Source organism: Vombatus ursinus, unplaced genomic scaffold (assembly GCF_900497805.2).
Source record: "Vombatus ursinus unplaced genomic scaffold, bare-nosed wombat genome assembly UNPS02014775.1, whole genome shotgun sequence".
Taxonomy (NCBI): Eukaryota; Metazoa; Chordata; class Mammalia; order Diprotodontia; family Vombatidae; genus Vombatus; species Vombatus ursinus.
In genome coordinates, this window is record NW_020954553.1 from 4467756 (window position 1) to 4483020 (window position 15265).

At 41.9% G+C, this 15265-nt stretch overlaps 1 protein-coding gene across 6 annotated transcripts in view; it reads left to right on the forward strand.

The window, feature by feature from the left end:
* The window catches only part of ZSCAN20 (zinc finger and SCAN domain containing 20), a 26488-nt gene extending 11498 nt beyond the window's left edge, over positions 1-14990 (forward strand). For 5 of the 6 annotated variants that reach the window (XM_027864377.1, XM_027864382.1, XM_027864380.1 and 2 more), the window contains exons 6-8: positions 6654-7349; positions 8813-9289; positions 13331-14990. In XM_027864377.1, coding sequence (XP_027720178.1) covers positions 6654-7349; positions 8813-9289; positions 13331-14580 — 2423 coding nt within the window. In that variant the 3' untranslated portion in view covers positions 14581-14990. The remainder of the gene's footprint in view (positions 1-6653; positions 7350-8812; positions 9290-13330) is intronic. The other variant, XM_027864381.1, reaches the window with a different exon arrangement.
* Positions 14991-15265: the final 275 nt, after the last annotated feature.

Genomic DNA, 15265 nt, shown 5'->3' on the forward strand with positions numbered 1-15265 from the left:
CTCTTTTTGCGCTGCTTACTCATGATCCCAGCCAATTACTTGAGTTTTATGCTCTTTGTTAAGGTAAAAATCTGCTTCCAGTGTGAAGAGTGTACTTGTTAGTGTCATTTCTAAAACAGGGCAGAGTATGTTGGGACTGCTACCTCCTGCATTCTTCCTAATGTAGCTTAAGATTGCTTTAGCTCCTCTGGCAGCTAGGAAAGATGATTACATCATAACAAACTTGCAAGTTCTGAAAACCCCCAGATCTTTTTCATTTGAATTATTGTCTGGCCATATCTCCCCCATCCTGTGCTTGTGCAATTGGTTTTTTGAATTCAAGCACAAGACGTAAAATTTAATTACTTCAGTACTGTAGTATATCTGGGATCAATGTAGAAACACCCTTCGATGATACAGATTTCATTCTCTCCGTACCTTTTCATCCAGTGCATTTCTTGTCTATGTCCTTTTGTAATTTCTTGATAGAATTCTGGTCATTCAGCGACTTCTGAATTCACCTAACTGTGGTCTTTAAAGTAGGCTTAACTCTAAAGGGTATGTGATCAATCAATTGGTAGAAAGATGGCTCATCTTCTACTCTGCCTGAAATAATCAATAATGATGCTTATCTCTAACACAATAAACCCACTCTTATCTTTCAGCACTTCCCAACTCTTCTCCCTCTCTCCACTGTGCAACATCCCACAGTTTCCCCTTCTGAGTTGGGCCTACTCTGTGGGCACTCACAGCAGCCCCTGCCCAAGGGCCATTGGGAAAACTTCTCCAAGCTCCCAGCATACCAACTCCTTTTCCCCAGATCACCTCATAGCTATGGTTAGCGCCTCTTGGCGGGGAGGGTCTGTACTTCAGGGAACTGGCCAATAAATAAAATCGCCTCTTCCCTTTTCATTTTGGGTGGGACAAAGTGAGTTACATAGGATGAAGGGGCTTGGATGGATTGTGATCTGGATTGAAGCTATTCTTGTCATTATATCATTATTAAATTAAGTAATATTTGTAAAGTACTTAGCACAGTGCCTGGCATATAGTTAACTCTTAATAAATGCTTATTCCTTCCTCCCCTTCCATTGTTGAAAACCCACCCTTTTTCCAAACTTCCCTTTTACTGCTGAGGGCACCACAGTGCTTCCAGTCACCGAAACAGCTTCAGTGTCATCCTTGACTCCTCATTCTCACTCCCCATATGTAGTTAGTTACCCAGTCTTATCAATTCTTTTTTCATAATATCTCTCAGGTGTGTTATCTCCTCTTCCCTAAAGCACCACCATTTCCATCAAGGTCCTCATCACTTCTCGCCTGCACTGTTCCAGAAGGCTCCTGATTGGGCTCCCTCATTCAAGTCTTGCCCTTCTTTCCTTCTGCAGTCTAATCTTCATACAATTGTCAAAGTCATTTTCAGGTTTGATCATGTTGCTTCCCTACTTAGTAAACTCCATGGGTTCCCTATTGACTCCAGAACAAAATATTACTTCATTTTTATCTTTTTCTAAAATGTCTGTTTTTGTGTAAGTTTTATAATGTACATAGTTATTCACCCAATAGTAATGTATATAACTTGTAAGTAAATATACACATTGGGGATATGTGCTCAAAACATTTTTTACAATTAGAGTGTGTTATAAAGAAAAGTTTGGAGGCCACTGAGTCATCCCACTTGTCTCCTTTCTACAAGGAAATCTTGAGAGACGTCACTTTCCTTGTGGAAAACCAGGTGTTTCCTTGAATTACCAGGTTAATGTATTAGCAATTATTAAAACTATCTGGTTTGGATTAAACAAAAATCAGTGGCATAGAAAAGAGAATCTATAAATATGGCCCGTTGTGTAATCCTGCCAGAAAAAGGAATGGATTTTCTCAGTCTGCCTGGGCTTTGGCCTATGAAATCTGGCCCAGGAACGACAGTCTTTTTTAAGAAAGGAGAGGGCTTAAAAGATTGTTGTTGTTCAGGCCTGTGGTTTTGTCATTGTAGGGAACTCCTAGTGAGGAAACTCCCTCCACCAGGGAACAAGGAAAGAGAGCAGGCATTAAGCACCTGATAGGTGCCAGGTGCTGTGCTAAGCATTTTACAAATATCGTCTCATTTGATCTCTCCTGAAGCAGATCAGCTCCTTCTGTACAGCTTCAGTTCTTAGAAAGATACCTGGAGGGATGTGCTTAAAGTCACACAACCAGGGTGGTGCAGAGGGGAAACCTGAATACAGGCCTTCTTGACTCTGGGACTTGCTCACTATTTCTTATGCCACACTGGCTCTCTTCAAAAAAAGTTAGAATAGTAAAAACACAAACAAAAAAATCTGAAAATGAGTGAGACTCATTTGTATTTTTAAAATTGAGTGTTTTAAAAAAGTGAATGAAACTGATTTTATGTTTTTTCTGTTACATTCCAATGAGGCTTGCCAGTTGTTGACTCAGTGGGGCTTAGACAGATGCCACTCAGAACAAATGCATTTAAAATGGAATTTCGTTCAACTGGGTTGTGTGCTTTTTAAGAATCAAAGAACAGTTAAACCCAGTGGGCTTGTGTTCCCAGAACCTGTCAGGGGTGTGTATGTGTGTGTGTGTGACTCTAAAGATGGTTTGTTTTTAGGTCATCCATGTCTCTCATCTCTTTTATTAGCACAAAATGATTGATTATAGGGCATTAGAGGAAGAGCTTCCAGTTCAGATGTTTATTAAATACAAACTGTGTGACCAAGTCCTTGCCTTCATAGGGCTTAGAAGGGAAATAAGCATTTAAATAGTGTCTCCCATGTGCTAAGTGCTTTTTTTTTAAATACCTATTATCTCATTTGAGATTCATAACAACCCAGTGAGAGTTAGGTGTTATTATTATCCCCATTTTACAGTTGAGGATATGGAAGCAAACAGAGAATAAGTGATGTGCCCAGGGTTCTACAGTTTTTAAGTGGCTGAGGCTGTATTTAAACTCATCTTTCTGACTCCAGGCCCAGCACTCTCTCGTTTGTCATCAGTGGCCTCAAAGGAGATATGTCACATTTACACATAACTAGAATACAAAACAGAGCATATGTGTATTTTTGGTGTTCAGTTATTTCAGTCATGTCCAACTCTTCATAACCCCATTGGGGTTTTCTTGGCAAAGATAATGGAGTGGTTTGCCATTTCCTCCAGCTCATTTTTTTTTTCAGCTCATTTTTTTTGATGAGGAAACTGAGGCAAACAAGGTTAAGTGACTTGCCCAGGGTCACACAGTTAGTAAGTGTCTAAGGCCAGATTTGAACTGAGAAAGATGAGTCTTCCTGACTCCAGGCTTACAGCTCTGTCCACTGTACCACCTAGCTGCCCCATATGTGTGTTAGAGAAGTAGAAAAAAAGTTCCCCACGAGGTCCAAGGGGGGAGGTTCCTGCTCACTGGGGGCGGGGGACGCTTGAGAAAGGTTTTTTTTTTTGGTCATTTCTGGGTGTATAATGAAACCAAGTCTGCCAGTTTTTGCCCATTTCTCCAAGGAGAACCCAAGCATTATCTTCTCCTCTCTGTGTACCTCCCTGTCATCTTTCCAGTTGTATATACCTTTTTTCTGGTGAGAACATTGATGTGGTTGTGGTTCAGTTCCTTCAGTGGTGTGTCAGGTTGTTAACTGTTAGAGATCATAGATTAAGGACACCACAAATTGTGAGTAGTCTGAGAAATGTGATATTTTTAGAACTTCTTTTCCGCCACCATCCCTGCAAAAGAGGCACAGGATGTATAGCCCTGAGATCTGTTTCATACTTTTGTCCACTTTATGGGTCACTATGGCCAAACCATCCCTCACCCCTGTCACCTGGTGTCCAGTCCTCTAGATCTGGGGTTCCTGAACCCTGCAGCAAACTCACAGGGGTACAGTGGAACATTTAAAAATTTTTTAACTTAATGACTTATTAATAGATGGAACTATTAGGTATTTCTTTTGGCTTCAGGGAGCTGTGAAAAAATTCTTGAGATGCCAAGGGCACTGTGAACCAAGAAAGTCTGAGCGCCTCTGCTGTGGATCTCGTGCATAGCAAACTGATCCTTGGCCTGCAGATGCTCTGCTGCCTGCAGGCAGACACTTTCTGGTGGGGTTGGACTCACCAGAACTTTTGCTGGGGTGGAGTTTATCCTGGTAAGAAGCACAAAGGGGCACTTTTACTCTAATGATTCTCATATGATTAAAGAATTCCTTCTGTGATCTGGAGCTGATGGACTACATTTCTGCCCCCCCAAAACAAAACCCCCAAACTATTCCCCTTTATTAAGCAGATCTTTCATTGCTTAACTTGCTCTGTTTTTTTTTAATGTTTTTATTGATGTATTTTTGTTTTTATACTACTGTTACCTTATAAGGATCCCCTCTGTTCTGCGATTTCCTCCCTAATAAGAGAAAAAATAAAAGTTAAGAAAACCATCTGATGCGGTAACTGTGACTCCAAGAGTGTGTGCAGCATCCCACACCCAGAGGATCCCACCTCTGTACCAAGAGAAAGGCAGTGCATTCCCATATCAGTTATCTGGAACTGATATTGCTCATCATACTTTATCTGAATTGTGTTGTCTTCATTTACAGTATCGTGTATATTTCTCTTCAAGTTCTACTTTCTTTATTTTATGTCAACTCATATGAGTCTTCCCATGTTACTCACATTTGTTCCCTTGTGACAAAATAGTATTCTATTCCATTCATCCTCACATCTTGTTTAACCATCCCCCAGTCAATGGATACCTCTCTTGTTTGCAGTTTGTTTCTTGCTCCAGAAGTACTATTATGAGAATTTTTCGTCTCTATAAGAATTTTGTTTTTACTGTTGACCTCCTTCCACCTTCCTCATTTACATTGGTACTGGTAACTTTATCGTGCTATGTCTCTTTTTGCTGCATCTGTTTTAATCAGAAGCAATCAACAAGCTTTTTTTAAGGGCTCCTTATGTGCCAGGTACTATGTAAGATGCTGGGGATATAAATGCGAAACCAAAGCAATTTGTACTCTCAAGGAGCTTCTGTTCTGTTGAGAGAATGGTCTCTTTTAATCTTCTAGTCAGTATCTCTAAGATTCTTGTTCTAACTTCTTTGATCCTAAATGTAATATCACTTGAGCTCCTGGACCTCCCCTGACAGCACATTCCTTAGAGTTAACATTAACATGGGCTATTATTATGGGCCCCTCAAATATTTGTTCCCTGTATATTCAGAAATAGAATGTTATCTAACTGATTAACCAGGTACTCCAGAAGTAGAAGTGTCAGATGAATGGAATTTTCTGGTAATTCAAGGATTATTTATCTTCATAACTCTGTCTTTTTCTAACTCTTGCTGAAAATATTTCAGAAATCTGTGTCCGCTTTTCTTTCTAGGAAAGTTGAAGAATGTGACCATAATAGAACCTTTCTTTTCTAGCTGAATGTCTTGCAGGACTTCAGAATCATCCCCTCAGACATGAGTGGTTACTCTCTGGGATGGGGGATGACGATAGGGTTAGTCGTGCCAGGCACTGTGCTAAGGGTTGTGGGGATACAAAGAAAGACAAAAGACAATCCCTACCCTCGAGGGGCTCACAGTCTGTTAGGGGAGTCAACATGAAAACAACTCTGCTAGACAAGCTATAGATGGGATAAGTAGGAATTGATCAGCAGAGGGAAGGCACTGAAGTTAAGAGGGGTTGGGAAAGGCTTCCTGTAGAAGGTGGGTTTTGAGCCAGGACTTGGAGGGAGCCTGGGAATCCAGGAAGTGGAAGGTACCTCATTTTTACCAGATCTCCAATAAAAATTTGTTTTGTCTCTTTGGCATCTTTCTCTTAAGAAGTGAAGTGCTCAGAAGAAAAAACTGTTTAATTGAAAGTTCCAGCTAGGCAGTTAATGGTTAACTAAGTTTAAAACCAGACTTATGAGAATCATAGAATTTTAAAGTTGGAAGGGACCTCAGAGATTAGGTTATTTTATATGAGGAAATTGAGATTCTGAGAGGCTCTATGACCTTCCCAAGGTCATGTAGCTAATTAGTGGCAGAACCAGGTCTGGACTCAGAGGATTCCAGATTTGGAGCTGAAAGGGTTGTTAGAGGTCTTTGGTTCCAAACAGGAAGCTGAAGCCCAGAGGGGTGGCTTGCTCAGGGTCATACCAATTAGTGCCACAGACAGGATTCAAACCCAGATTTTCCTGACTTGAGGCCCAGGGCTCTGTACTAGTCCTCGTTGCCCCTCCATGTCTTCCAGCTTCCAGCCCAGTGTTCTGTCTCCTGCATCACACTGAGATTTTTGCTACAGCTGTTCTGGTGAACATTCTGTTTCCTCATTTCCTAAGGCCAAATGTGCACTCATTTCCCTTAGCGTGGTGTGGCTGGAATAGAGGAGTGACCTGGGTTTGAATCCTTCCTCTGATCCATACTGGCTCTGGGAAGGTCATTTAACTTCTCAGCCTCAGTTTCCTCTTCATCACAAAGGCTATTGTGTCCTAGTACCTGTCCAATAGGGTTTTTTGTGAGGATCAAATGAGAACTTATGTACACCTTACAGCACTTTACATATCACCTATTATCATCGTCACCATCATCATTATTTCTATGGGGTCATGTTCTGTCCTCCTGTATCAGGGAAAGGGACTGAACTTTGGGAAAGTTTAGGAACCTACACAAACCATCATTTCTTTTTTTGCCTCCCTGTGAACCGGATTTCCAGTTTTGAAACCTAGCAGGATCTCCTGGCCAGAGCAAGGAAGAGAGCCATGTGTACCAAACCTTCTGGACTCTGGGAAAAGAGAGAACCTTGCAGATCATAGTACATGTGAAGAACAAGTGAGACTAGGGCAGACATCCTCCATGAAGGAAGTAAAACCCTGGGAAGAACAGGAACAGTGGGATGTGGAAGATATGAGGGTTACAGGGGTGCACTGGGGCTATGAAGAAACAAAGGCTTTCCTTGCAATCCTTGGCGAGTCCCCATTTTCTGAAAAACTCCGGACCTGTCATCAGAACCGCCCTGTATACCGGGCCATTTCTGAGCGGTTGCGGGAGAGGGGTTTCCTGCGAACCCTGGAGCAGTGCCGATATAGGATCAAAAACCTTTTAAGAAACTATAGGAAAGCCAAGAGCAGCCACCCCCCTGGCACTTGCCCTTTCTATGAGGAGTTGGACACACTGGTGAAGGCTCGGGCTGCTGTCAGAGCCACAGACGTCTCAGGGAAGCCTGCGGGTCTCCCCAGGTTGGGGGATAGTGACGCTGAGACAGAAGAGCAGGAGGAAGGGAACTGGGAACATGAGGCAGCTACAGAGGCCACAGCAACTGAAGATTGTAATGGGGATGAGATGGTCATTGAAGAACCAATCCAAGGACCCAAGATGTCTAGTGGCTCAACCTTTTTCCAAAGTCGTATTGGTAAGAATCTGTTAGGGTCCTCGCACTTACCCCTACCCTCAACTACTTCATCTTCTGCCCTGTCTCCCCCTAATGGTTCTCCCCAAATTAACCTACGTACACATACAAAACAAAGGGCGCGGGGTGGGGAAGCAAGGGGAATGATGAGCGAGTGAAATCGGAAGTGTTACAGTTGAAGACCTTTAGAGTTGGAAGGGCCCTAAAGATTATCTTTCAGATTGTAAACTTTATGAGAGTAAAGACCACATTTTATCTAAGTGTTGTTTATTTCCCACCACTTAGTACAGTTCACTGCACACAGTGATGCTTGATAAATGTTTTTTGAATTGGGTTTAGGTGTGCCACTTCCTTTTACAGTTGTGAGAACTGAGGCTTTGAGAAGTTGTCACCGGGCCAGTGTTGCCTAACTCTCGTTAATATCCTTCAGAGGTTTAGAATAAAAAATCAATGTGGATTGAAACAGCAGTAAACATATATAGTGTGGACTAGCATTCCCCAACCTGATGACTTTGGTGTGGCATGAATAAAAGTATTGAAGTGTCTTTTTGGATCATTAAGCTAAATTCTCCCAACATAGATAGCATGTTGGGGCAGTGGGGATCAGGTACTATTCAGTTCAGTGAACATTATAGGCATATGTGTGTATGTACACACACAATAATAACACATGTACATGTATATAGACATGCGTAAATACACACATATGTCTCTATGATACTATGTCTGGCTCACATACATATATGTGCATGTATTTGTCAGGTACTATGCTAGGGATATAAGTACAAAGAATGAAACAATCCCTTCTTAGAGCTTACATTCTGCTAGGGAAATACAACGTAAGCACAGATAAGTAAATAAAGGAGAGAGACAAAAAGAGCTGGGCCCAGATTTTGTAACTAGCTGCATCTTTGACATGTTTCTTTAGGGGCCTACATTCTGACCTTAGGGCTTACATGGGTTCTTTTATTTAGGGGATACAGGTCTGAGGGGGTGACGGTTTTGGCCTGATAGTCAATGATACTCCTTTAGTGGGTGAATCATTAGACATGGGTTCTGGTCCATTAGACACGGATTGCTGGCTGTTGTATGTTGGATGGTTATTTAATCTTCCTGGGCTTTGGTTTCCTCATCTTTAAAATGAGGGGCTTGGATTAAAATAATGGGGTCTTAGAACTGGAAGGGACTTTGAAGAGAAGCTAGCCTGAAGCCCCGTCTGAAGCATGAATTCCCCTCTACAGCCTTCTTGACAAGTAATCGTCTCACTAACAGTGGAAGGCCTTCTATAGAGGGGAACACATTTATTAGCTAATCTCTCAGGTCCAGTCCAGCTCTAAGTGCTGATTCTTTTTTCCTTTCCTTTAAAATACCTCATATGCTCAACAGCCTTTATCCCTAGGCCACCAGGCACCAACCAGAATGATTCTTTCTAGGTTTGAGAGCTCTAAAACCTTCTCTTCTGGTAGCAGGTGTGCACTGGAGCTATGAAGAAACCAAGACTTTCCTTGCCATTCTTGGTGAATCGCCTTTCTCCAAAAAACTTCAGACCTGTCACCAGAACAGCCAAGTGTATCGTGCCATTGCTGAGCGGCTGCGTCAACGGGGTTTCCTCCGGACGCTAGAACAGTGTCGCTACAGGTTCAAAAACCTCCTACGAAGTTACCGGAAAGCTAAAAGCAGCGAGCCCCCAGGGGTTTGCCCCTTTTATGAAGAGCTGGACACTCTCATGCGTGCAAGAGCAGTTCTCAGAAGTGCTCGCCTCCCAGAAAGGCCTGGGAGGAGGGATGCTGAAGAACGGGACCAAAGGACCTGGAGACAGGAGGAGGAGGAGGAAGAGGAGGAGGAGGAGGAAGAAGAAGCCGCCAAAGAGGACGGGTACAGTGATGTGCCAACACAGCATTTTAAGACCCTTGACACTTCAGCTCCATTTAAAAGCTGCATTGGTAAGCTTCTCCCTGTTTATTGGGCAACCATGCAGCCTGGCCTAATGGAAATAGTATTGGACTGAGAATTTGAAGGTTAGGAGCCTCATTCTAGTTCTGCTGATCACTGCGACCTTGAGCTCTTGTCACTGTCTCCATCTTCCCAAATGTTAAATGGACATAATTTCTGCCTTAGAAGAAGCCCTTTATGGTAACTATTGAGAGGCAGCATGCTGTAGAGGATAGCATACCAGACTCAGACATAGGAAGACCTGTGGTCAGATCCCTCCTGAGACACTTCCTAGTCATGGAATCTGGACTGAGTCACTTCAGGTTTCTGGGCGTCAGTTTTCTTACTTGTAAAATGAGGGGGTTGGACTCAATGGCCTCTTTGGTCCCTTGTCTCTCTAAATCCATGATCCTGTCATCTCTAGGCCCCTAGATTCTTTCTGTTTTCTCAGTCCACTACTAGTGTTCTGACTTAATGTCCCTCCTTCATATGGAGTCCTGACCATTGAAATAACTTAAACAGCCATCTCAGAAGTGTAGTCCCTTCTACCCTTCAGTTGTACATTCCATTTTCCTTCCTCTGTTCCTGCCCTGGTGGCTCTCAGTGTGGCCTCACCTTCCCCATCTGTCTTCTGTCCTTCTCCAAGCTGCTGAGCATTCTCAAAGGAAGACATGAAGCTGTGCAAGAGATGATTATAAATTCCTGCCATCTAACCTCAGCTGGCTCACTGTATGGAATGCCTTTTATTCATTTCTGATGAACTTTCTGCCGCATTCCCTAAGATAGCAGTTCAAAGCCTTTGTTTTAGCCCCCGACTCTACCCTACCCCTCTCTCTCTTAGCGATTGATAGTGTCTTCTACTTTACTGAAAAGATTTAAGGCTGTCTGCCATAGGCTATCTTATCTGCCCTCCTTGCCACCTAGGAACTTCTGTAGTCACTAATCTTTTACTCTTTCCCTTCATTTATCTAATGCTAAATCCCACTCATACTCGATTCTGTCCTTTCTCATCTTTTTTTTCCATCCATTCAATATCCCTATATTCTCACTCTTCCTCCTATGCCTAAAATGAACCTCAGGTCTCTCCTACCCTAAAAAATCTTTCCCTTCATCCAGATACTCCCTAAAGTATCTTTTTTTTTTTTCACTGCTAAACATGTAGAATAGGGCAGCTAGGTGGTGCAGTGGATAGAGCAGCAGCCCTCAAGTCAGGAGGACCTGAGTTCAAATCCGGCCTCAGACCAAACACTTGACATTTACTAGCTGTGTGACCCCTGGGCAAGTCACTTAACCTCAATTGCCTAAAATAAAACAAAACAAACAAAAAAAACCCAACATGTAGAATAGTCTTTTCTCTTCTGCCTGTACTTCCTTATTCCATCTTAAAATTCCACAGCGTGGCTTCCATCTCTAATGAAATTGCTCTTTTCAAGGTCACCAGTAACCTTTTAATTACTGGATCTGGTGTTCTTTTCTTGAGCGTATTCTTTCTATACCATTTGGCAGCATTTGACCTTATTGACTCCTTGATATTCTTTCCTTCTACACTTTTTCTAACACTGTTTTCTCCCAGCACTTTTCCCTCCAGGGCTGCATCTTCTCTGTCTCTTCTGGTTCATCTTTCTTGTTCCTTCACTCTCTTCACAACCTCTTTTGGAGCTCTCATTCACTCTCATGACTTTAATGGGGTCATCTCTGAAGATGACTCCCAAGTCCATATATCCAGTTCTGATAGCTTTCTTGAGCTCCATCCCTACATTTTCAGCTGTCTGTTAAGCTATCATGACAGTGCCACAAAACTTAACATGTCTGGGGGCAGCTAGCTGGCGCAGTGGATAGAGCACCGGCCCTAGAGTCAGGAGGATTTGAGTTCAAATGCAGCCTCAGACACCTACTAGCTAGCTGTGTGACCCTTGGCAAGTCACTTAACCCCCACTGTCTCCAAAATAAAAACAAAAACAAAAAACTTAATATGTCTGAAATGAATCATGCCTCTTCCTACCCAAATCTGCCTCTTCTCCCAAATTTCCAATTATTCTTTGTGGCCTCACCATCTTCTGTCATCTAGCAAGAAATACCAGTGTCCTCTGTGAATCATCCGTCTTCTTCACCTCCCATATCCAGTCAGCGGCCAAGTCCTTCCTTCACAGTGTCTCTGAAACCCTTTTCTCTCAGTGTTCACATTGCCACCATCTTATTATTTTCCCCTGGACTATTGTGGTGGTCTTGTGAATCTCCTGACCTCTAGTTTTAACCTCTTCCAAGCCATCTTTCAAATGGCTACTGAAATAATCTTCTAGTCTGAGCCTGAGCATGTCATTCACCTGCTCGAAAAAGCTTCCATGACTTCTCATTGTGAGAGAATAAAATGAGGGCCTGGCCTTTGAAACTTTAGAAAGTCTGGCTCCGATCTACTTTCTAGTTTTGTTGTAAATGAATTCTGTTTACCCATTCTACATATAAGCCAAACGAGACTGCTAATTGTTCCTGGATTTCATCCTCTCTTCATGGAACTTTTTCCTCACCGTCATGCAGGCCATCCCTTGTGCCTGAAATACCTTTCTTCTTCACTTCCTCCTATGAAAATCCTAGCTGAGGTGCTCCCTTCTCCATGACATTTTGCCTTACCCTCCTAGCTAAAAGTAATCTATTCTCTCCTCAGATTTTTCTGATTACTTTAGGCCTTCCTCTTGCCTTGATTCCATACTTGTATCATACTTATTTTTGTACTTATTTTTTCATCCTTTGTGTCACATTTTTTTTTTTTGCATATTTATCCCCCCTGATAAATTGCAAGCCCCTGAGATGTCATGGACAGAGATTCAGACTTGAAAATGCTCAGGTTCAAGTCTTGTCTATGACATCTGTTGGCTGGGGTATTTGGGGCAGTCAGTGCCCTGGGCAGCACTCTAATATTGTTCAGTTGCAGATCAAATACCAGCCTGCATTGGTACAAGGAGTTTCCTTATTGGGAGTTCCCTACACCAGTGAAATCACAGGCCCAGGCTTAAAATCATTTAAGCTCCTTGAGGGCCAGGATGGTTATTTGTCTGTCTTTCCATTCTCAGGGCCTAGTACAGCAAGCATATAACACATATTTGCTTAGTGGGAGTAGATTGAAGTGGCCACTCACTCACACACTCACAAGAGGACTTGCATCTTTATAAATGAATCAGTGCCCACCTGTGGGGTTTAGGTGGTTTTTTTCTCACCTTAGCAGCCACCAGTAAGTCAGAGAAGAGGAGCCTTTAGGCTTTGGAGGGGTGTGGCTTTTATCAACCTAAGCCAGCAAATATGATCATAGAGTCAGCAGGGCATTTACAAGATTTTTTCCAAAAGGAATTGATTGGATGCTGGAATGGAAATCGTGCTTAAAACCTCTCCAGAGGGCCCCATACTTCTTTAAAGAGTCTCTAGGCATTTTCCTTCTGATCTATGTAGGCTAATCATGGCAGAGAGGCTGAGATTTAGCTGAGGAAAGTTCTGTAATGAGGTCTTATTATGATAGTCCCTGTTAGTCTCCTAAGCAAAATTACTTCCTCATTCCCTGTCCTCGTGTGATTTTCCAAGTTCAGTCAAGGAACAGAATCAGGCTGATTTAAAAATATGAATATTGAATTCCTACTCAGCAGAACACTTTACCAAAAACTTTACAAAAAACATAGAAAACATAACCCTTGCCCAGGAGGTGCTTAAAAAATTGGTTTTTGAAAATGAGCTTTTGCATGTTTATCTTAAATTTTTTTTATCAATGTCTTTGGTTTTTATATCACCTACATTTTCCATATATCATTACCCTTTCCTACTCCCATAGAGTCATCCCTTATAACAAATAATAAAAAAGAGGGGGAAAATAGTTCAGCAATGTTGTACACCCATAGTCCCCAATGAGTGGGGGGCTCACAAGGTGTTCCTCTTCAAAGAAAAGAGGGAGGTTGCAATTAAACTGACATCTCTAGTTTAATTTTAATTTTGTTCCTTCTCCATGTATTTCCCCCAGCTCCCCATTTCTTTAGTCACTATCACGGTACATTTCTATTCCTCTTTTTCAGGTGTGGACACGAAGTGTGAGAACGAAGAACAGAATTCAAAGCAGGAAGTTTCTGAGGAGATCCACAAGACGTTATCAAAACATTTTGAAGAAGATGGTCACCAGCCTGTTTGGGGGAAAGACAGTGAGGATGAATATGAATCATTAAGACAGTGTGAAAGTCCCTCCGAGGAACAGTGGGAGAAATGTGGTTCTGAAGAGGATTTAGAAAAATTAATAGATCATCAGGGACTATACCTAGTGGGAAAACCCTACAAATGCAAGACATGTGTGAAAAGTTTCAGTCGGAGCTCTCATTTTATTGCACATCAGCGAATCCACACAGGTGAAAAACCGTACAAATGCCTTCAATGTGGGAAAAGCTTCAGTGACCGTTCTAACCTCAATACTCATCAGAGAATCCATACTGGAGAGAAACCATACAAATGTCTTGAGTGTGGAAAAAGCTTTAGTGATCATTCAAACCTAGTCACCCATCAGAGAATCCACACAGGAGAAAAACCCTATAAATGTAGTGAGTGTTGGAAAAGCTTCAACCAGAGTTCAAATCTTATTAAACATCAGAGAATCCACATGGGAGGAAATACTGACAGATATAATGAGCATGGGGAAAGCTTTGCTAACAATCTATCTTTGAGGGCACACTTGAAAAATCACACGGAGGAGCTTGAAGGAGAAAACAATTTCAGTATGAGCTTAACCTGTCCTGGTCCCCAAAGAGCTGACTCTGGAGAAAAACCCTTTGAATGTTATGAATGTGGAAGAAGCTTCAGTAAGAGCTCAGCCCTTACTAGTCACCAAAGAATCCATACCGGGGAGAAACCTTATGAATGTGCAGAATGTGGAAAAAGCTTCAGTAAGAGCTCAACTCTTACTAACCATCAAAGAGTCCATACAGGTGAAAAACCATATAAATGTGTTGATTGTGGGAAATGCTTCAGTGAACGTTCAAAGCTTATTACTCATCAGAGAGTTCACACAGGAGAGAAACCGTATAAATGTCTGGAGTGTGGGAAAAACTTTCGTGACCGTTCCAACCTTATTACTCACCACAGAATTCACACAGGAGAGAAACCATATAGGTGTGGTGAATGTGGGAAATGTTTCAACCAGAGCTCAAGCCTTATTATTCACCAGAGAATCCATACTGGAGAGAAACCCTATAAATGTACTGAGTGTGGAAAAGACTTCAACAATAGTTCACACTTCAGTGCCCACCGGAGAACACACACTGGACGTAAAGTTATGTAGGAGAGAAAAACCAAGTGTTTATTTTAATTTTCAGGCATCATGTGATATACTTGCTAGAGAAGTACTTTTTTAAGCTTTAGGCTCAGTTAGTCCCAGGGAAACAATACTGGTGTAAAGCCAAGCAACTTGGATGTGAATTTGAAAACTCTTACAAGTTGAATATTAAAACACATTTCACAAAAACAATTTGCTTTTGTGTTGGCAACCCCCCTCCCACTTTGTCCCCCAAACACATATACCTTAGGCCAGCCTTACCTTGGCTAATGAAAAATGTTGAAACTAAGCAAGTTAACTTTGCAAGTCCAGACGTGAATTATTGGTTTAATACAGACAAGCCGTTAGCATGGGAACTTTCTCACTCATTTCAAGAATCGTGTATGGAATTGAAGCAATAAAAAAGCATTACCACATTATCATAGATTTCTGACTTTCAGCAAACTTAAACCACTTAACAGAAAACATTTCAACCTTATAAGGCAAATAGAGAATTTTTTTCCTTCTATTTAGAATGGGAAAATAAATGATTAAAACAGAAGTCTTGAATGTAGCTCAGACATTGTTAACACAACAACAGAATCCATAGAGGAGAAAAGCTTGTTAAATTTGGTGAAAACATAGCTTTTAGCCTGGTGGGAAACTGGGCTCAGTAGGGAGATGAGTCTGGGACTCGTTTCTGTGCTTGGTG